The sequence below is a fragment of the Balaenoptera borealis genome, assembly GCF_965194805.1.
Source record: "Balaenoptera borealis genome assembly, chromosome: X".
In the NCBI taxonomy this organism is placed as follows: Eukaryota; Metazoa; Chordata; class Mammalia; order Artiodactyla; family Balaenopteridae; genus Balaenoptera; species Balaenoptera borealis.
Window position 1 is genome coordinate 88,067,680 of NC_138881.1, and position 22,062 is coordinate 88,089,741.

The 22,062-nt window shown below is 42.7% G+C and overlaps 1 protein-coding gene and 1 long non-coding RNA gene across 4 annotated transcripts in view; one reads left to right on the plus strand and one right to left on the minus strand.

Annotated features, from left to right (window-relative positions):
• Positions 1 to 2,615: 2,615 nt before the first annotated feature.
• The window catches only part of SLC25A53 (solute carrier family 25 member 53), a 44,016-nt gene continuing 24,569 nt past the window's right edge, over positions 2,616 to 22,062 (minus strand). The window contains exons 1-2 of one of the 3 annotated variants that reach the window (XM_082377460.1): positions 12,111 to 12,234; positions 2,616 to 5,142 (exon numbers count right to left, since the gene is read on the minus strand). In XM_082377460.1, coding sequence (XP_082233586.1) covers positions 4,211 to 5,131 — 921 coding nt within the window. In that variant the 5' untranslated portion in view covers positions 5,132 to 5,142; positions 12,111 to 12,234 and the 3' untranslated portion in view covers positions 2,616 to 4,210. The other 2 variants (XM_082377459.1, XM_082377458.1) reach the window with 2 other exon arrangements.
• Positions 12,373 to 13,407, plus strand: LOC309620807. The gene is made up of 3 exons (XR_014239652.1): positions 12,373 to 12,711; positions 12,913 to 12,964; positions 13,143 to 13,407. It is a non-coding gene; the product is annotated as an uncharacterized lncRNA (long non-coding RNA).

Genomic DNA, 22,062 nt, shown 5'->3' on the forward strand with positions numbered 1-22,062 from the left:
TGTTGACTGAAACTGCCCTCCCTGGCCAGGCAGGATAATAACTGCTTGCATGAGTTATCTCACAACAGGAGGTCCTGATAAGGAACATAGAACTGACAAGCTACAGCCAGCCAGAAGAATTCAGGAGGGGCCAAAAGGAGGGAGGACATGCCAGCCCATAATATGTTCTGCCAACCTCCCAGAAACCTTCACGCTGGAATCCATCTTGGCTGAGAGATGCACACGCCACCAGGAAGGACCCTGAGTCAGACCAAATATGGGCACAGGCAAGATGACTGGCCAGAGACAACCCAGAAACTAACTCCACCACCATAAACCCTGAGACTGCGAGCCATGTGGCAGAGCAGTTCTCCTGTGTTCCCTTACCCTGCTGCCCAGGTGCTCCTCCCCAGTAAAGTCTTTTGCTTTGTCAGTATGTGTGTCTCCTCGGACAATTCATTTCTGAGTGTTAGACAAGAGCCTACTCTCAGGCCCTTGAAGGTGTCCCCCTTCAGGGAACAAGAAGATAAATCTATAAAGAAAAGTAAAGAAATGATATCATAATAGTCAGGATAGGAGTTATCTCTAGGATGGGTGGAGGAATGTCATCAGTGAGGGGCCTGGAGTGCAGGAGGACTAGGAGTGGCGGTTATCAAGATGTTGCATCTCTTGTTTTGGGTGGTCATTACATGGGCAAGAGCTTTATAAATGTTCTTTTAACTGGCAGTTCTCTTCTGAATGTTTCTCTTTTCCTAATGAAATAGAAAGTAAGGTCATGAACTGGGACTGAGGATGAGGGAGGAGGTGTTGAAGGTTTGAGGAAAAGGAAGATGGTATGAAAGAAACAGAGAAGTTGGAGAGTGAACAGAATAGGGAAATACAGTATTTTTTACCTTATTCTTTTAGGAAAACTTTTCACTTTTTTCCTGAGTTATCATGCTTTTTATCTCCTATATAACATTATTTTATTAACTTTAATATACTACACTATATGCAGTTATCCCAAACACATTGTTAAATTATAATGCTGTTTAATGTTTAAAACTAAATGTTAAAAGCAAAATTAAGTCTTCATAAACCATATACTTATGATAATAGCTGTAATACATTAGTTACTTATTATTTCTTGAGCGTTAGGAAGCTGATGTAGTTTATATTTAGACAAAAATACACAGAGCTCAGACAGGGATTTTTATTCTTTTTCTTTCAACTTTTTGTACCAAGTAGCTTTAGTGTTAACTTCTATATTTTATAAGTTTTAAACAGACGTAGGTTTTTATTACCTCTTCATTTTATTGATCTCAAGTCCAAAGGCCATTTTTTAAATGTCAGAAAATATAATATTAACACCACAAAACTAAATATTGATATTTAAAATTACTAGAAAACCATTACACTCTTAAATTTTACTTAGAAGATTTAAATGGGGAAAGTTGATTGGTCTATATAATTTTGGAATTTTACCTAGGTTTTTATATGAATCAATTTGTAAAAATAAACTATTTCAATTATAACATGCTTTAGTTGTAAATTCATGTTTATAATTGCATAGCTTCAAGTATTAACACACATAATGTAAAGTATTTAAAAAGGCAAATATAGTAAATTTAAACAATTATCACTAATGTAGCTTTAAAATATGCCATGAGTTTTCATTTTCTAATATTCTGTAATAACAGTGCCAGTGTCATAGAGATAAAGCTCTTAGTCTTTTAAAAAGCATTTGAATCTACAAATATTGAATCTAGAAATATTAAAAATTGCAACTCAGATAGTTCAGGAAAAAATACCATGTGTGTGTAGACAGAGAATGAGTGCTCAAATAATAAAGCAAATGGTGTAAAATGTTAATAGTAGGTGACTTTGGGTAAAGGGTTTATGGGTATTCTTTAAACTCTACTTATGCTGGCAACTTTTCTAGAAGTTCAAAATTATTTCTAAATAAGAAGTTAAAATGAAGAACTGACACATGGACTGACACAGTGACATAAGTGGAAATGGACAGTGTACTTGGAGATAAATGCATCTCTTGAATAAAAAAATTGGGGGAGTACGATAGTTTATCCCCTTCTTTTCAGCTTGAAAACCAAAGCCATTAGCTAAGTAATGATTTTTGTAAATACTTTTTTTCATTCTGAAAGCTAGCCTTTAAATAGAAATAGCTGCTCTTCTACTTTTCCTTCCCTTGTACAAACTCTGTGTTCCCCATACTTGAATCTGCAAGCAGAGTACTGTCCCACCCCATCTAAGTCTGCACAGGGATCAGACATGGGAACTCATCTACAACGATTCTGGACCAGCCATTTTCTGTTGACCTTGCTGGCAAATGCTTTCTGATCTCATATTGCTTATAGCTGTGTCTTTAATTTCTTTGATATTCAGTGAGGAATCCCCACAGCTAGGATCTACAGTCAGATCATTATAAATGACAATTTTGGTTTGGTAAGGAGGTGCAAGTGGAGATCATTACATGATATCATCTATAAGGGAAAAACTGCAACATATGTCATCTTGGAAATCCTCAAAATTCCAGAGTTAAGATGAATCGGACCATTAGGCAATGTCTCTGTGAAATTTCAGATCCTACAGTGTTGTCAACAACAAACATGTCACCAATAACACAAACTCATCAAATGTCCCAGTTGAAAGTCATCTTTAATTATTGTTATTATTATCATCATCAGCAGCATCATTATCATTAGCACAAAACTAAATCCACTAATAAAGCAAAAACCACACCCCAAAGGCAGGTCTTAATGACAGCGAATCAATAACATTATCTTCATGTACAAGGGACAGCACCCTGAGGATAAAGACCATATCACAGCTTGATAATCAATTCAATAATTCAGCCAACATTATTGAGCACCTAAGCACAATGGGAGATTTAAAAATGTGTACAAGAATCCCTGCTTTCAAGGAGTTTTACAGTCTAGTAGGAGGTATTGAAGAACATCAAGAACACAGGACCACATGAAATCAGTGACATAATGGAATCAGTGCCACATATGAATATTGGAGAGGGGCATCACACGAGACTAATGTCACATTCAGTTAGGGGCAATCAGAAAAGGCTCCTTAGAGAAGGGGGCATCTGAGCTGGGCTTTGAGAAACTGGAAGGATTTTGGCAGACTGGCATGTGGAGAATGGGTATTGCAGGTGGAGAAAATAGTGTGGGCCAAAGCATGGCCATGGGAAAGCTAGTGGCATGTTTGGGGAGGGAACAATAGTCCAGTTTGGCTAGGATATAGGATCTATGTAAGTGGTAATGGTGTGATAAAATGCTACAAGTTTTATGGGGACCATATTTTGAATGGCTCTGAATGACAGGCTACAATTTCAGATCTTTAACTTATGTCACAGCAACTATATTTATCCACAGCAATAAAATATGCAATTATTTATGAAGAGATATAGTCATTTCAGTTCCAGATTTCTTAGGGAAACTCAAGTGGTTTCTAGGCAATGTTATTGCCTTGCTATCAAAAATGTCCCAGCATTTAACACCAATCAACCTATAGTAGAATTTTCTATTCTGCATGCAACTAAACCTCTTCCCTCAAAGTCTATTCTTCCCATCCATCCAGGACCACACTTCTTCCCACTCCCACCAGTTCTTGTGGCACATGATCAGTTGAGGCAAGTCTAACTCAGGATTTCCAGCCATAACTGCTACCCTGAAACTAGTACCCACAGCCTTGAGAAGTGAGAGTGGTGGTGGCAGGAGTAGTGAACAATGTCATGAAAATGTACCCATCTGAGAAAGTCTACGGAATCCCCATCCTAAGAGTCAAGCTTAGTTCTCTGAAATTGGAATTCCTGGTCCTCCACTCAGTTTGGTCCAGAGGACAACTGGAGGGGTCCCAGAACTCACAGTGCCTAATTAAGGTCATCTTTTAGAGTTTCCTCTTATTCACATCTTTTAGAGTCAGTGAATTCCTTAAAGGAATGACATTTCATGTGGGTTACAAATTACTTAAAGGCTTCCTGGGTCTCAGCCTGTTGAAGCTGTGGATAGACCAGGGTGAATTTCTTTTGCTAACCAAGGAACACTGTTGGCTTTGTCTTTGCCCAACAGGCTGGTAGTTGGGAACTTCTCGAGTGCACTGACAGTTGAAAGATGCTAAAGAATAGTTGTATTAGGTGACCAAGCTAAAGAAGTAAGCTATTTAAACCAACCCAGGAAGGCTTAGAATAACAAGCTGCCATGGCCACACTGCCTGCAGCTAGTCAGTCTTTCAGCTCTTTCCTGGAACGATACCTCCTCTGGAGGAAGTCATGGATAGCAGTAGTGACCCCCCATGTCACGCTGGACCTTAGGATGACCAGGGAACCTCCACGGTAGATCAGGAACACCTTTCGGCCCCGAGTGTCCCACACATCCTGGGCAGAGGCCCACAGGCTTGGCATGCTCTGCCAGCCAATATGGGACTGCATATTGGCAACTAGCACAATCAGAGGATACAGAACTAGGCAGGTGATTGTTCCATTGACACTCCCAGACACCAAGGCAGGAACCCAATGGGGCAGGCCTTGCTCTGCCAAGCTATCCTGAATGGGATCCTTGAAGGAGAAATACAGAGCACTCCCCAGGCTGTTCCTGAGAAGGACAGGCCAGAAACCACGATAGTAACCCAGCGACAGCCGCCCCCAAAGCCCATAAGAGTGGAATTCCTTGAGAATGCTGAAGGTGCTGGGAAAGCGAGCTTGCTTGCGACCATCCTGGAGCACATTTTGCACCCTTTCAAAGGGGCTGAGTGCCACAGCCTCCACTACACCAGACATGAGCCCTGCAGCCCAGCGGTGTCCCAGGGAGTGTGGCCCAACAGGGGAGAGACAATACAGCAGGCTATCATAAGTCCCAAACAGCAGAGTCCCTTGCAACGTCTTGGAGAGAAGAGGCGGGTAGATTCCCCGGTAGAAGTATTGAGGGCCTTCATGCCAAAGCTGCCGCACAGCCTCTGACACCGCCACAGCATGGATCTGTTGCCGGAACACAACCTTATAGATAGGAAAGGTCAGAAAAGTAGACATAAAGTTGGAAATGGCCCCAAGGGCGTAGGCCTGGGAGTGCCAGCTTCTCTTTCCTGGAGACTCTGTTCGTGTCCAGTGCTGAAGCTCCTTCCCAGGAGAGTGGTTCTGTTCCCCCATGCTGAAGATAACTGGGTGCAGAAGGAAGAGATTGGCAAGAGTGGGAAAAAAAGAGGTTAGACTGACCAATGAAATCTGTTGGTGAGCATTTTCATTGCTTAGTTAGAAACAGAGTTCCAAGAAACTCAGCTCTAAGGAAACAAGCAACTTGGGGGGCCAGTTTCTGAGAAACAAGCGCGCTCTTAAGAAAGAATTCATCCACTTTAAATTAAAACAAAGGCAGTGAGTTTTGCTGAACAGAGACACCTCTACAGTGTTTTTCTGATCCAGCAAATAGTCTCATATTCAAAGAAGGTTGAAGGTTGAAGAAAATAAAATTGGGAAAGGAGGGCTCCAAAACCTTACTGCATTCACCACATGACATCTTGCATTTGATAAACTGTTAAAATAATAAGTTGCTATTCTCTTTCCAAAAAGTGGCACTATCTTGTAGAGACAGAAAGGCATTCAAAAGTTGTAGTCCAGTACTTTCTCTAAAAGTTGGTAGTAAATTTAGGGAGCGGGGAATCTCCTTGCCTCTCTTTCTGCAGATTCCTGACGATGTGGTAGCTGTTTCATGGCAACACCCCGCCCCCCTCTCCCAATTGAGGAACAGAAAGATTAGCTGTTCCTGGAAGTTTAGCATGAAAAGGCTCCGTACCTGACAGTTTCCAAGCTTAACCTTGTAGACCTGTAGCTATATAACAGTGCAGGGGTTCTCAGAGTACTTGCTACTGACATTTGGGGCCAGATAATTCTTTGTCATAGGTGCCTGCCCTGTGCATCGTGCAATGTTTAGCAGCATCCTGGCCTCTACTCACTGGATGCCAGTAGCACAAGTTGTGACCTACCCAGCTCTGACAGACAAAAATATCTAAAAACATTGCCATATGTCCCCGGGGGGTAGGGAGGAGGTAAAATTGCCCCTGGTTCAGAATCACTATACTAGAGGGAAGAGGCCGTTCAAGGATTCCAAAATATTGCTCCCACCCCAGAATGGTCTGGGAGCAGATGGAGTTGCATGAAAGGTAACTGGGGAGCCAGGGTCCATGAAGGAAATTTGGGATCAAGAAGAAATGAATGCTCAGTGCAGATCTGAGAACCTGAGGGAGATTGTCAGGAAGGAACTAGGGGTGAGAGGACAGGGTGTGCTGTGCCGGGGATGGTGTGTGGAGGAGAGGAACAGGAAGCTGTGTGGGTAGGAGAGGCGGGAGAGGGGGACAGGGCACGATGGTCGGGCAGGGGACTCACATCCAGATCGACAGGAAGCCTGGTAGGAACTGCAGACCCAGAGGTTTCACACAGAACCCTGGGCTGTGTGGTCCCAAGAGGAGAGGGGTGTTGAGGCTCTAATTACGCTAGCCTGTTCAGTAGAAACAAAGGGGTCCCACAGGCTGAGGCACGGAGGGAGGGCTAAAGGCCAGTCACTGCAAGAAGCCCCCTGCAGCCTTCCCTGCGCTGCCGCACTCAGAACCTTCCTTGAAGTGCTTCTCCTTCCAGAATCACCCCCCTCAAGCTCCTCCCTGGTTCTTGCTCCTGTTGCATCCATGACTCCACAACTGGCCTTACAATCCACCTCAGCCACAGTCTCTCTAGGTGCAGGGGGGTGGGGCACAGTCTCCTGTGCTCTGCCACCACCCCTCCCCCACCCCCAGCAGTCCAGGTGTGCCTTAAGCCTCAGTTCCTTAACCCTCATGGCCTTAAGGAGGCTGGGAGAGCTCCTCTGCCTTGGACCCTTTAGCTGAGAAGTGGCCAGGAGCAAATGCTCAAGAAGCCCACTCCTTGCATCCCTCTGGGGCACTTCTGGGCCCCTGGCAGCCACCTCCATCTCTCTGGAGCCAAAGGGGACCCCTCCTGCACCCCTGGGTAGGAGGTAGCTCCAGTCAGGCCCCCCAAAGCCACAGGGGCGCCTGATATTACCCAGCATTCCTACCAAGGATTTCTTCCCCAAGTTTTACCTGCACCTACGTAAGGTCAGGTGGCGAGGGAAACGTTTGTCCCCTCTTCTATCTCAGAGTGCAGTAATGTTCCACTTCCTCCCGACATTTTCCTGAGTAACCTGTAAACATGTGTTCACTGACTGCATAGGGAGGGCTGATTTAGCAGAAAGAAAACTGGGCTAGAATTTGGCAGACCAGAATTCTCAGTGCCAGTTCTCTTATCAACTTCTCGTGTGACCTTTAGAAATATATTGACATCTTGGAGTGTAATGCATCTCAGTTATAAAGTTAGCAGACAGGGAGGAATGCTCTCTAGGCATCCTCATACTGTGCATGTGGCAGGTGGCTGACGTGGGGGAATTCAGGCCAGTATTTGATAGAGGAATTGTGCTTTTTCCATCCCGGGTTCCTTCTGCCATTTTTGCCAGTCATTTTCAGGGATTAAAGCTGAACAATAATTTAGAAACAATTTACCTTAAATATCTGTCATCATTTTATAAATCTAATTCTTCCTGTTTTATGGGGGAGGGGGAGTCTACTTTACTCCCATGTGTTTTTCCGTTAAAATGCCAGCCTTTGGGGGCAGACAGACCTGAGCCTGAATTCTCCCTCCACCACTTGCTTAGTTGTGTGACCTTAGGCAAGACACTTCCTCAGTCTCAGTTTCTTCAGCTACAAACTAAGGACAATAGACCTCCCTCAAAAGGTTGTTGCAAAGATTAACAAAATAAAATGAGATAAAGTGGTTGACCATCCATGGCATGGTGGCCTCAGTAAACAGTATTTTTTTTAAAAAGATGCTTCCCGACCTCATCATCTGTGAGGATGCTGCAGACACTCCTGCAGAATATTCAGAACCAGATGAAGTGGTATCTTGTGTTCACATGAGAGGCAAGGAAGACCTTTCTTCTGTGAATGCAAAGGTGTTATATAAACAATCCAGGACAGCCTGGCCCCTTAAACAAGAATTTCTAAATAGAGGCCACAGAATGAGTCTGGAGTCAGCCTACAGCAGTTACCCCCTGGACCCCATGATGTGCCTCCTATGTGTACAGCCTAGTAAAGTGAGCCAAGGGGATTCCAGACTCCCCTGGCCAGTCTAGCCCAGATGCACAGCTTGCATGACTGCGCCAAGATCCAGCCCTACATTTCTCTGTTCATTCCGGCATCCTTCAGCCAGTCCTTTGGCCAGCTCACAAACACATATTGATCATCTACGAAATCACTGTAGGTAAGTCACTGTGGAGCCAGAGGTGAACAGGAATTGGTACCTGCCCTCGAGGGCTTGGGAATCTACTGGAGGAGACAGGTCAACCATGAGCTAAACTATACTGGGAGGTAAAATAAAGCATACACTAATCAAGGTCAGAGCAAAACGTAAGAGCAATTTATTTCACCTAGGATAGGGAACAGCCAACAATTTCTCTGAGGAGGGGCATCTGACTTGATCCTTAACCAATGAGCAGGCTCTCGTTAGGTGGAGGAGTGACGGCAGGAGTTCTAGGCTGAGGAAGAGGCCTAAGGCACAGATGCCTAAAACATGAGTGGTACCTGGCTCTGGATACAGGCTGTGGGAAGAAGAGAGATCTGTGGGTGACAGAGACGAGCGGATGTAAAATGAGGGCCTTGTTTGTTTTCCCCACTGCAGTGCATTATAGCATAAAGATACAGCCTCTGGAGTCAGACAGCCCTGGGTTTGAATTTCGCTGTGCCACTTCCTAGCTTTATGACCTTGGCCAAATCTCTTCCTCTCTCTGAGCCTCAGTATCCTTATCTGTAAAATGATTGTCATGAAGGTTTCATGTTATGAAGTATGTAAAATGCTTAGTGCATTACCCGGTATATAAGTTGGTCCATAAATTATATTAGTAGCTTGATTTTAAAAAATGAGATCCCAGTAATATAGGTAAGATTACAACAACATTGTTTTAAAGGCTGAAATCAGTCTAATGCACTGGGTCATCTGCAGAGTACATTTTAAATTATTTGTTTGAAATGAACTTATCTATGAAACAGAAACAGAATCACGGACATAGAGAACAGACTGGTGATTGCCAAGGGGGAGGGGGTTGGGGGAGGGATGCAGTGGGAGGTTGGGGCTAGCACATGTAAGCTTTTATATATAGAATGGATACACAACAAGGTCCTACTGTATAGCACAGAGAACCATATTCAATATCTTATGATAAACCATAATGGAAAAGAATATATTAAAAAACAATGTATATATATGTATAACTGAATCACTCTGCTGTACAGCAGAAATTAACACAACATGGTAAATCAACTATACTTCAATTAAAAAATACTGATAAAAAATAAAATGAAGGAAGATTTTTTTTTTAATTTCTTGTTTGGAAGACAACAGAGAAGAGTCCTTCATGGGCTTTGGAGTCTGACAGCCCCGGACTAGAGTCCCAGTGCCTGCACTTACAAAGTGTGTTAACCTCCCTGAAACTCAGTTTTCCTATCTGCAAAATGGGATAACAATGCCTGTCTCAACAGCGTTGCTGAGAAACTTAAATAAGATAACAGATGGAAAGTTCCTGGCACAGAGGAGGCAGGCAGCCAAGGGCAGTTATTGTTGCTTCAACTAATAGCTTTACCTCTCTAACCTTCAGGCTTTTTAGGTTTCTTTGTTGAAATTGGAAAATGTGGTCTCATTAGAGCCATGAATTGGAACACACTCCCACACACGAGGCCAGAGATCAGGGATGCCCTATATCTAATTGGAGCTAGCTTAGCAAATCCGCCTCCCAGTCTTGCAGGAAGAGACCCTCACTTTGTTCTAATGGCCCAATCCAGGCACCTGTACACAATCTGTTTCCTTCCACTATTTTTTGTCAGAGCTATAAGATCTATTCTTTGTCCTATTTGATCCCACACCCACCAGGTCCAACTGCAGATCACCTACTTTGGTGATGAAGCCAATTTAAACACAGAACAAGAATCTGCAAGAGACCCAGGGTCAGATGTCATGATATTGGGGAGCAGAAGCAAGAGTCTGAAGGAAACCCTAGAGCTGCTGCTAGCATCACCCCTGATTGTGTGAAGTGAGCCTTCTCTTTACTTCCTACACCCTCCACCCTCCAACCCCCCACACTCTTCCATCCACGAACAAGCCCACAGTCCTCAGATGGAAGATGCTTCATCTCCAAATGTGCATTGTTTACTCCAAGGGACTCTAGGTATTGAGGTAGTCAATAAGAAAGCAGAAAGGAGAAGGTGAAGTACGCAGGTCGAAGACAACCCAACAGCAGTCGAAGGGCATCAGATTGTTCACTTGCTTCGACGCATCAGGAGTCAAGAACAAGCCCTGAAAGGGGCCTCCTAACCACAATCTACCTAAGGGAAGTAAGACCTGCTCTTCAAGAACCAGAAATCATGGAAAATGGTACAGATTTCTCTGCCACTGGCTTCACAGCCCATTCACTCTGGACAGCCCTGCGTGCCGTTTCCATGGAGTTGCTCCTTCTCTGGGGCCAGTGATGCCAAATCCAGCAAAGGAGAGGTCCCCTCAAGAGCTCACAGAAGGGCAACCTAGCAACGTGTCCTCTAGCTAAGAAATGAAAGAGCTATATCAGCGGCAGAGAGCTGTAGTTCCGGGGTTAGGTCAAATTGTGCTTCATTTCTCACACTTCTTCCTCAAGTACAAGTTGAGAGAGAAAATGTTAGGAAGAAAGATTGTAGGGGAGTGGTCCTTAACCATTTCTGGGCCACAGACTCATTTGAAAATCTACAAAGCTAAGACTCAGAAGAATATACAGAGTCCAACTTCTACTCTTTGCAAACAATTTCAGGAAGGACCCTAGATAGGAAACTCTGCTCCGGAGTTACATTTCACAACAGATATGGTATGGACAGATACATTGGCCACAGCCCCATTTACTTATTACCACCAGCATAACGTGGTGTCTCCAGCAGTTGTTCACAAACCTCTCTACACCTCAGAATTAACTACAGCACTGGTTAAAAATATAAATCATCCTCCCCAGCCCTAGTCCTAGTAAATCCGAATTCCCCACAGGTAGAGCTTAGGAATCTCCATTTCTAACAGGCTTTTAAAAATGATTCTGAGGCAGCCAGCCTTGTACCCATACTTTGGTTAACAGCATGGATTCTGGTATCAGGGAAATGGGATACAAGTTTTGGTTTCACCTTGTAATTTCAGGCAAGTCATTTCACCTCTCTGAGTCTTATCTCCTTTGGGGGTCATAAGATGTAAAAATAACTTTTTACTTAAAGAAAAAGCAGGCAACTTGTTGTAGTGTAAAAATGAGAAAGAAAAGTGTCTCAGTTTCCTCTTCTGTACAATATGTACCATAAAAGTTCCCTACCTTTTCCCCACTGCCCTCTTCCCACTGCCTCCCCAAGCCCTCTCTCAGCACTACCAGCACACCAAGACTGCTGTTGAGCTGGTTTAAGACCACCTGCTTAAAAAATGCCCCCAAGGCAGCTCAGCGGGGCAAATCGTTGGCATCTGGAGAACAGACTTGGGTGTAAAACCGGATGCTGATACTTATTTGCTGTATGATGTCGGGCAAGACACCTAACCTTTCTATGACTGTTTCCTCATCTGCAAAATGGAGATGATGGTCCTTGCTCACCAGTTCTATATAGTAGTTCCAAGTGGGCCTTCCCATCTCCACTTTGGCTTTGGCTTTTCTCAACTAACCCTCAATCTGAGAGTAGAGAGGAGTGTTTACAAGGGGCAGCCTTTGAAATCAGTCAAGTCGACTTGGGTGTGAGCTCGTAGCTCTGCACTTCCTAACCATAGTGACTGGATGCTTAAGTCCCCTCTCTGTTAAATGGGCATATGCTACTCCTTCACAAGGCTGCTGAGACGAATAAATGAGATGTCCGTGCAAGCGCGTTTGCACGCAGAAAGCGCTCAGTAAATGATTTTCCTCCCTTCCCCCTATACAAAGGTGAGGAACTCTTATTGTTCACTTGATTTCTGTCCCACCTCGTGTTGAAGGCATCCGGTCTCAAAGCGCGGAAGACCACAGAGGTGTAAGGGGAGAAGGAGAAAGGAAGCGAGGGGGAAGCAGCAAACTCACGGGTAAAATGCAAATCGGCCCAGTCCGAGAGTCCGAGCTGGACTTGACACCGCACCGGCTCCCGCGCCTGTGTGCCGCAGCCCCAGCCGGCCGTCTCCCCCCTTTTGCTAGCAATGGCCTCGGGCAGGAGGCTGCGCGGGGAGGCCGCCCCCTCGCCCCGTTGATTGGCCGCGCCGCCCGACTCATCTTGCTCTTTTGTCTCAATGGGCAGAGGCTAAAAGAAGCGGCGGCTGCCGGGAGGGCCCAGCGGGTGGGCGGGGCCAGCCGCTGCTGCCTTGGGAACCGCGCTGCCTCGACTCGGCTACCCTTAGCTGGGCGAAGCGGCTCCGTCTGGCGGCTCTGGGTCGCTTAGCGGCTGAGGAGGCGTCGTCTTTTTCCCCTGCAGGGCCACGGTGACCGGAAGGCGGCATCCACAGCTGTCCACGCCGGAGCATGGGCTGTTCACCAGCCCAACACAGGTAAAGAAAGGGGGCGCGATTGCCAGGCCCGGAGAGAGGAGGGAAAAGCCCCATCAGGACTGGGCGGCTCCCCGTTTGGGGAATCGGGGACTGCGAGGCAGGGGAAGGAGCACTCCCGCGGCCCCGCTGCGCTGAGGAAGGAGGTGGGTTCCACTGGATGCTGCCGAATGGGTAGGATTTGCCAGGATTGGCGGGAGGGCGTTTTCAGGGGGTGATAATGGGGCGGGAAGGGTGGGGGAATCGCAAGCTGTCTGCCTTGAACCCCCTTTGCATCTCCTGATCCCTTCCTGGTGAGGGATATGTGGGTGTCCGTGTCCAATTCCCATTCCCTTTCTCCGTGGCAGGCCATCAAAGCCGAATCCGAACTTGAATTCTGTGCGGCTGATTGCGGAGCTGGTAGGCCAACGATTTCCCGGGGTGGGGTGTGGGGAAATCGCTTTGGCTTGTATTCACAAGGTGGGAGAGGGAATTTTCCGTCTGGCTACAGCGGAGGAGGGGTCGAGGGAGCAGGATGAGGGATGAGACTGCTTCTGACCCTTCCCTTCCCTGCCCTGCCCTCCGCGATGGTCCTGAGGACTGGGATCTGCAACCTCATATGGACAGAGGTAGACCTACCTCGGAATCGAGCTTTCTCACGGAGGCACCTGTTGCAGAGACTGAACGTGAAATAAAGGCGCGCGCTTGTTTCTGAGCTCATATAAGAATCTTGAGAAATAACAGGGCAAACTTTGAGAAGGAGGTGTGGTTGAGACGTGAGACCATGAGTTTAATGGAGATCTTACTTGCTACCACAAATCTGTGAGACTTAGACCATTGCACTCTATTTCGAGAGCCCAATATCGGCTGAGAAGTGGCCAGGAGCAAATGCTCAAGAGGCCCACTCCTTGCATCCCTCTGGGGCACTTCTGGGCCCCTGGCAGCCACCTCCATCTCTCTGGAGCCAAAGGGGACCCCTCCTGCACCCCTGGGCAGGAGGTAGCTCCAGTCAGGCCCCCAAAGCCACAGGGGCACCCAACATTCTCTGACTCTTGTAGGTCTGTAGCTTCCTTTGTATCCTTCTCTAAATCTACCCTTGGAGGGAATCTGCCCACTCATTTATCCTAGATTAAAATATTACTCTCTCTGCTCACCTTTTCTCAATTTTACCCTATAAACACTTGTTGAATGATTTACCCAAATAAAGTTTATGCTGTCATAATTTCTTTCTGGGACCAGGTAGAGTAAAAAGAAAAATAAAAAATGCTACACCTACCAGGGCCTTCCTTTTCACTGGAGTTAGCTCGGGGGTTCAGTATAGACCACTGCTTTGAAATCCTCTAATCCATTCCTTTTTCTTCCCGCCCCCAGTCCTTCTCTATGTCATATAAACTTGAAGTTGTCTAAATTTTTATTTCACCAAAATGATGCATACCCGATATTTTATTTCACTTTGTGTGACATTGGCTTTTCCTTATTTGGGAAGTATGTAATTTCCCTATTTGGAAGAGATGGGAGACCTGGGCATTCAGATCAGTCTGAGGGTTATAGCCAAAAGAAAGCTTTTAAATAATTTTGTGTCTGATAGCCTTCATTTAAGATTATGGGTTTTCTCCCTTCCTTTTTCCCTTCAGTCTCATTAGACGCTAAGAGATGAAATGAGTCTTTCGTCAGGAGAAACTAGCCTTTGAATGACCTTCTTTTGCATTATCTCCCTCCTTCTAGATACTATCTTCCCTTGGTTTCCATGACACCTGTCTCACAGTTCCCCCCCTAAGATCTTTTCGGTGCCTCTTTCTCAGTCTCCTTTGTTGAATCTTCTTTCTCTTCCTGATCGTTCCATAATAATAGTGATAAAAATTAAAATCACCACAACTGTGATTTATTGAAAGCTTATTACATGTCAGGAACCCTTGTTCTAAGCCCTTTAAAGGCAGTATAGCTCTTTAATCCTCATAGCAACCTCAGAGGATAGCTATTACTACTACTTTCTACTATTACTATTAATATTAATTTAATTACTATTAATGGCCACATATTTAGATTACCACAGTGCACTAGATGCATTCCCTGTGCTATACAGCAGGTACCCATCAGTTGTCCATTTTATACATAGTATCAATAATGTATATGTGTCAATCCCAGTCTCCTAATTCCTCCCACCCCATCCCTTTCCCCCTTGGTATCCACTCATTTGTTCTCTATGTCTGTGTCTCTATTTCTGCTTTGCAACTAAGATCATCTATACCATTTTTCTAGATTCCACATATATGCGTTATTATATGATATTTGCTTTTCTCTTTCTGACTTACTTCACTCTGTACGACACTCTCTACGTCCGTCCACGTCTCCACAAATGACCCAATTTCATTCCTTTTTATGGCTGCGTAATATTCCATTGTATATATGTACCACATTTTCTTTATCCATTCCTCTATCGACGGACATTTAGGTTGCTTCCATGTCCTGACTGTTGTAAATAGTGCTGCTATGAATATTGGGGTGCATGTGTTTTATTGAATTATGGTTTTCTCTGGGTATATGCCCAGTAGTGGGATTGCTGGGTCATATGGTAGTTCTATTTTTAGTTTTTTAAGGAACCCCCTACTGTTTTCCATAGTGGCTGTATCAATTTACATTCCCACCAACAGTGTATGTGAGGGTTCCCTTTTCTCCACACCCTCTCCAGTATTTATTGTTTGTAGATTTTTTGATGATGGCCATTCTGACCGGTGTGAGGTGATACCTCATTGTAGTTTTGATTTGCATTTCTCTAATGATAAGTGATGTTGAGCATCTTTTCATGTGTTTGTTGGCCATCTGTACGTCTTCTTTGGAGAAATGTCTATTTAGGTCTTCCACCTATTTTTTTTTTTTTTTTACATTTTATTTAAAAAAATTTTTTTGTTGTTTTTTTGTTTTTTTTGTTTTTTTATTTTTTAAATTTTTAAAATCTTTATTGGAGTACAATTGCTTTACAACGTTGTGTTAGTTTCTGTTGTACAACAAAGTGAATCAGCTATAAGTATATAAATATGCCCATATCCCCTCCCTCTTGAGCCTCCCTCCTATCCTCCTTATCCCACCCTTCTAGATCGTCACAAAGCATCAAACTGATCTCCCTGTGCTGTGCAGCAGCTTCCCACTAGCTATCTATTTTACATTTGGTAGTGTATATATGTCAATGTCACTCTCTCACTCCGTCCCAGCTTCCCCTCCCCCACTGTGTCCTCAAGTCTGTTCTCTAGGTCTGCGTCTTTATTCCTGCCCTGCCACTAGGTTCATCAGTACCTTTTTCTTAGATTCCATATATATGCATTAGCATACGGTGTTTGTTTTTCTCTTTCTGACTTACTTCACTCTGTATGACAGACTCTAGGTCCATCCACCTCACTAAAAATAACTCAGCTTCATTCCTTTTTATGGCTGAGTAATATTCCATTGTATATATGTGCCACATCTTCTTCATCCATTCATCTGTCAATGGACATTTAGGTTGCTTCCATGTCCTGGCTATTGTAAACAGTGCTGCACTGAACATTGTGGTACATGTCTCATTTTGAATTATGGTTTTCTCAGGGTACATGCCCAGTAGTGGGATTGCTGGGTCATATGGTTGTTCTAGTTTTAGTTTTCTAAGGAACCTGCATACTGTTCTCCATAGTGGCTGTATCAATTTACATTCCCACCAACAGTGCAAGAGGGTTCCCTTTCCTCCACACCCTCTCCAGCATTTATTGTTTGTAGATTTTTTGATGATGGCCATTCTGACTGGTGTGAGGTGATACCTCATTGTGGTTTTGATTTGCATTTCTCTAATGATTAGTGATGCTGAGCATTTTTTCATGTGTTTGTTGGCAATCTGTATATCTTCTTTGGAGAAATGTCTATTTAGGTCTTCTGCCCATTTTTGGATAGGGTTGTTTGTTTTTTGAAATTGAGCTGTAATAGCTGCTTGTATATTTTGGAGATTAATCCTTTGTCAGTTGCTTCATTTGCAAATATTTTCTCCCATTCTGAGGGTTGTCTTTTCATCTTGTTTATGGTCTCCTTTGCTGTGCAAAAGCTTTTAAGTTTTATTAGGTCCCATTTGTTTATTTTCATTTTAATTTTCATTACTCTAGGAAGTGGGTCAAAAAAGACTTTGCTGTGGTTTATGTCAAAGAGTGTCCTGCCTCTGTTTTCCTCTAAGAGTTTTACAGTGTCTGGTCTTACACTTAGGTCTTTAATCCATTTTGAGTTTATTTTTGTGTATGGTGTTAGGGAGTGTTCTAATTTCATTCTTTTATATGTAGCTGCCCAGTTTTCCCAGCACCACTTACTGAAGAGGCTGTCTTTTCTCCATTGTATATTTTTGCCTCCTTGTCATAGATTAGGTGACCATAGGTGCATGGGTTTATCTCTGGGCTCTCTATCCTGTTCCATTGATCTACATTTCTGTTTTTGTGCCAGTACCATACTGGCTTGATTACTGTAGCTTTGTAGTATAGTCTGAAGTCAGGGAGCCTGAATCCTCCAGCTCCATTTTTCTTTCTCAAGATTCTAAGTGCTTGTTGATGGTATATAGAAATATAATTGATATTTTGATATTGATTTTGTATGCTGATTTTGCTAATCTCTCTTAATAATTGTAAATTTTTATCTGTAGCTTCTTTAGGATTTTCTGCATACACAAGCATATCATCTTCAAATAATAACTGCTTTATTTCTTCTTTTCCAATCCATATTCATTTTATTTCTTTTTCTTGCCTTCCTGCACTGGCTAGGACCTAGAATGCAAGACGTGGTGATGGGGGACATCCTTGTCTTATTCCTGAGCTCAACACACTTTCAACAATTCAACATTAAGTATGACATTGGCTACAGGGTTTTGATATACCATTTATCAGATTAAAGATGTTTCCTTCCATCCCTAATTTACTAAGAGTTTTTAAAATCTTCAATGGGTGTTGAATTTTATTGAATGTTTTTCTGTATCTATTAAGATGATCACATTTTTCCCTTTTACCTATTAATATGTTAAGTTACATTGTTTGGTTTTCTAGTAAGAAAATAACCAGGAATTCCTGGTAAATCCAATTTGGTCCTGATTTATTATAATTGTTAAATATTGCTGGATTCAATTTGCTAATATTTTTTAGGATTTTTATATCTATGTCCATAAGAGATATTAACCTGTAATTTTCCTTTCTTGTAATATCCTTATCAGACTGTGGTATCAAGGATTTGCTGGCCTAATAAAATTAGTGGAGGAGTACAACCTCTTTTTTCCTATCCTCCTTTGGTTTTCTCCATTTACAAACAAGGAAAATGAGGTCCAAGGTGTTTTAAGTAGATTATTTCTCGTATCTGTATTATATTCAATTACTTGCTAATAACCATGATTTATTGAACCAGACTCCTTATATATCGTTATTTCCAAGGTTACCCTATTATAAACCTGCTGAGAAGAGCATCCTCATTCACATGCAGATTTTCACATGTAACCACTACTTCCTAAGGATACATTCCTAGAGGTAGAGTTGTTGAATGAAGGACTATGTTCTACAGGAACCGGAGGGAAAAGTGGCCCATGGCATGACCTACTTTGGTAGCACTGGTTCATATTCAGGGCCCTTCCTCATTTCTTAATGTGCCTGTAATACTCTTTAACCCTGAGCTACTATAGACTTTTTAAAAAAATATTTATATTCTGGCCGCGCCGGGTCTTAGTTGAGGCACATGGGATCTTTTAGTTGTGGCATGCGGGATCCTTAGCTGCGGCATGGGAACTCTTAGCTGCGGCATGTGGGATCTAGTTCCCTGACCAGGGATTGAACCCAGGCCCCTGCATTGGGAGCATAGAGTCTTAGCCACTGGACCACCAGGGAAGTCCCTATAGACTTTAATATGTAATATTTAAAGGTCAATTAGCTCTAAGAAATCACCAAATTACTTAAATTTTCAAACGGTTTGGGGAGTTGTATTTTAACTTTTTTAATGGAACTTTTGAAACATGCACAAAGTGTAGAGAATGGTATAATGAACGCCCATGTTCCCATCACCGAGCTTGAAGAATTATCAACATTTTGCATCTTGTTTCATCTATAATCCTTTATATTTTTAATGGGGTATTTTAAAGCAATTACTAAACAGCATATCAAATGGTATGATTCTTCTGTACTCTATCCATAGTTATATCTCCCCTTTTCCATTCCAAATATTTTTTTATTGGGGTAAAATTCGTGTAACATAAAATTTACCATTTTAAGTGTACAATCTGGTGGCATTTGGAATACATCCATTTTTAAAATTTCTCTTTATTCTCAGTACATTTTCCCAGAGGTTTGTTTACTAGTCTTTTGGACAAATTCACTTTTGGTTTAGCTGACTTTTCTACTGTTTGTTTTCTACTTCATTGATTTCTACTCTTATCTTTATCGGATGTTCCCTTCTACCTTAACTAAATTATTATACTGGACATTTGCTGCACACATTTTCAGTCTTTTTTGCAGTCTTCATTTTAAATATACACACTTTGGCTTTAAATTTGCTTTTGAGTACTGTTTGAGGTGCATTCTACAAGCTTGGCTGAAAATCAGATCTTTCATTATCATTCAGTTCTACATGTTTTATTATCCATTTCCAGCAGATGGAGGCACTTCTCTGGCTGAAGACCAATGGCAGAATTTAGCCTCAAGATGGTTACAGGCTTCTGTAAACTTCTAGATCCACAGTCCCAACCACTCTACCGTCACCCTTGATGAATACCACATCTTGAGGTACTCAACCAAAATAAAAGGATGATCTCACTTGCATTTTCTGGAATGAGACTACATCACCCCCTTCTTTGTTTGGCTACCCTAAATCCTCCTTTTGTGATAACACAACTACCCTCAATGACATATGGATGAAAAAGAAGATAATTAGAAATTTCGTTTCAAGCAGGAGTATGTTGCTACACTGTACCGACTAAACCATGTTCCTCAGTCCAGCTTTTGGGAGTTGGGCACTGGATGAGCTGTTTGGGCACTGGCTAAGCTCTTTGAGAAGTGATATAGTGATTCCAATCTGAATACTGTACTTTGTGTAAAAGTGGCCAGTTAGGTTGCCTATGGAGGGGTTGGGCAGTTGGATCAAGAGAGGAGGGACTTGATTTGGGCATTCTTGAAACCCTGGCTCCTTCCCTTACAAGCTGTGTGAACTTGTGTATGGTAGTTAACTTCTCTGTGCTTCAGCTTCCTCCTTGGTAAACTGGAGTAATAACAGGAAGTCCCTCAAAGGGTTGTGGTGAGAATTAAATGCGTGAGCATTTGCAAAGTTTTAGAGTGCCTGGTACATTTCAAGCACTGTGCCACAGACTACCATCATAACTGCACCAAACGCTTCTCTCCAAACATTCTGAATAGGCTTGTAGATGGATTACCTAAGCCCTCCCTCTCAGCCTCTTCACAGGGAATTTTATTAAACTCAGTAGCCTTAGGCTACTTTACTCATGTGAAGGGGGGAGAGAATAAAAATCCTGTAAGAACCAAATAATTCCTCTCAGAACAGGAACTGTCTTTGCTTAGGAATACACCTGCAGGGATGCTTGTTTAGCTGGCGAGGTGAGTGAGGCTCTCTGGACCCAGCTGAAATGGCCTGGGTCTAGAGGAAGACAGCAGCTATACTTCTCTGCAGAAGGAACTCTGGAGAATGGGAGCTGCTAAGCCAGGGAGGTGAGGGAGACCAAGGGCCAGGAAGGAGGCTGAATGGAAGAGAAGTTTGAGTGAAACTGCCTTAAGATTCTTTTGTGTAATTTGTTGATTGGTTAATTTGTTTACTGGTTGGCCTTTAAAAAAAATAATTTGTTTTAACATTGTTTAGTGTAGCATATGCTCAATTAAAATGAAACAGCTTTCAAACACAGAAAGAAACAAAGTAAAAGTGAAAGCTACCCCAACTCCCTGCTGTCTAGTCTGGTGTATGTTCTTCCAGATCTGCTTTTACACAAACACAAACATATATGTTCTTGTTCTTTTATATAAAATTCAGGTCATAGCAGGCACTTGGCTCTGAGATTCTCTTTCGTGTTGTCTGCTGTGTTGGGATGAACTTCCTCCACTCTCCCAAACCTTCAGTGAGATCCTGCTACCTGCCTTGTGCTGGCAGGTATTTGGACTAGGTCCTTGATTTCTATCAACAGTTTCTCTCAGTGAAAGGGAAAAATTATAGTTTTACCTCCCTACATTCATATAATGATATTAATACAGCCACTGCTCATGGTGCCCCTACTCTGTGTCCGGCAGTCTCTTCGGCGCTTTACTTCAATTCTCACATCACTTTCTCACAACGAGCCCTTGGAAGTCAGTCCCACTATTATTGCATGTGGGTTCACAGACAGAGGACTTGAGAGGCCCAAAAGCTAAAGAGAGGAACAATAAGTAGGAAAATAAACATATCAGAATCAGGACTCAGACCTGTAGTGTCTCTTTAAATCTTCACAATGACCTTATGAGGGAGCTGTCACCACAAAGGAGGCAACTAAGGCTACAGAGTTTACAGAGCAAGATAAAGCCACTGAGAAACTACCAGTCCTCTCATTTCATAGGTATATCTCTTCCTGCCAAACTGATGAAAGCAAGCAAGCAAGCAAGCAAAGATCTAAATGAATGGAGAGACATGCAGTGCTCATTGACTAGAAGATTCAATATAGTAAAGATGTCAATTCTCCCCAAAGTGATCTCTAGGTTTAAAATAATTAGCATCACAATCCCAGAAAGATTTTTCATAGATATAGACAAGCTTATTCTAAAATTTGTGAGGAAAAGCAAAGTAACTATGATGGCTAAAACAATTTTGAAAAAGAAGAATAAACTGGGGAGAATCACTCTATCCAATGATAAGATTTATTATATAGCTACAGTAAATTGAGGCAGTGTGATATTAGAGGAATGAGAGATACAGATCAGAGGAAACAAATAGAGAACCCAGAAAGAGACCAACACAAATACACCCAACTGATTTTTGACAAAGGTGTAAAACAAATCAATAGAAGAATAGCTTTTTCAAAAAATGGTGCTTGAACAATTGAACATCCACAGGCAAAAAAAAAAAAAAAAAAAAAAAGAACTTCAACCCGAACATCACACCAGATACAAAATTTAACTGAAAATGAATCATGAACTTAAGTATAAAATGTAAAACTATGAAACTTTTAGCAGAAAAACATAAGAGAAAATCTTTGGGACCTCGATCTTGCTGAAAAGATCTTAGACTAGACACCAAAAAACATGACATACATAATGGAAAAAAGCACTATTAACTGGACTTCACCCAAACTAAAAATTATTGTGCTGAAATAGAGCCTGTTACGAGGATGAAAAGACAAGCAATAGACTTGGAGAAAATATTTGCAAACCACAAATCCAACAAATAATTGGTATCTAGAATATGTAAGGAATTCTGAGAACTCTACAGTAAAAAACAAACGATCCAATTAGAAAATGAGCAAAAGACATGAATAGAATCTCACCAAAGAAGACATACAGATGGCAAAG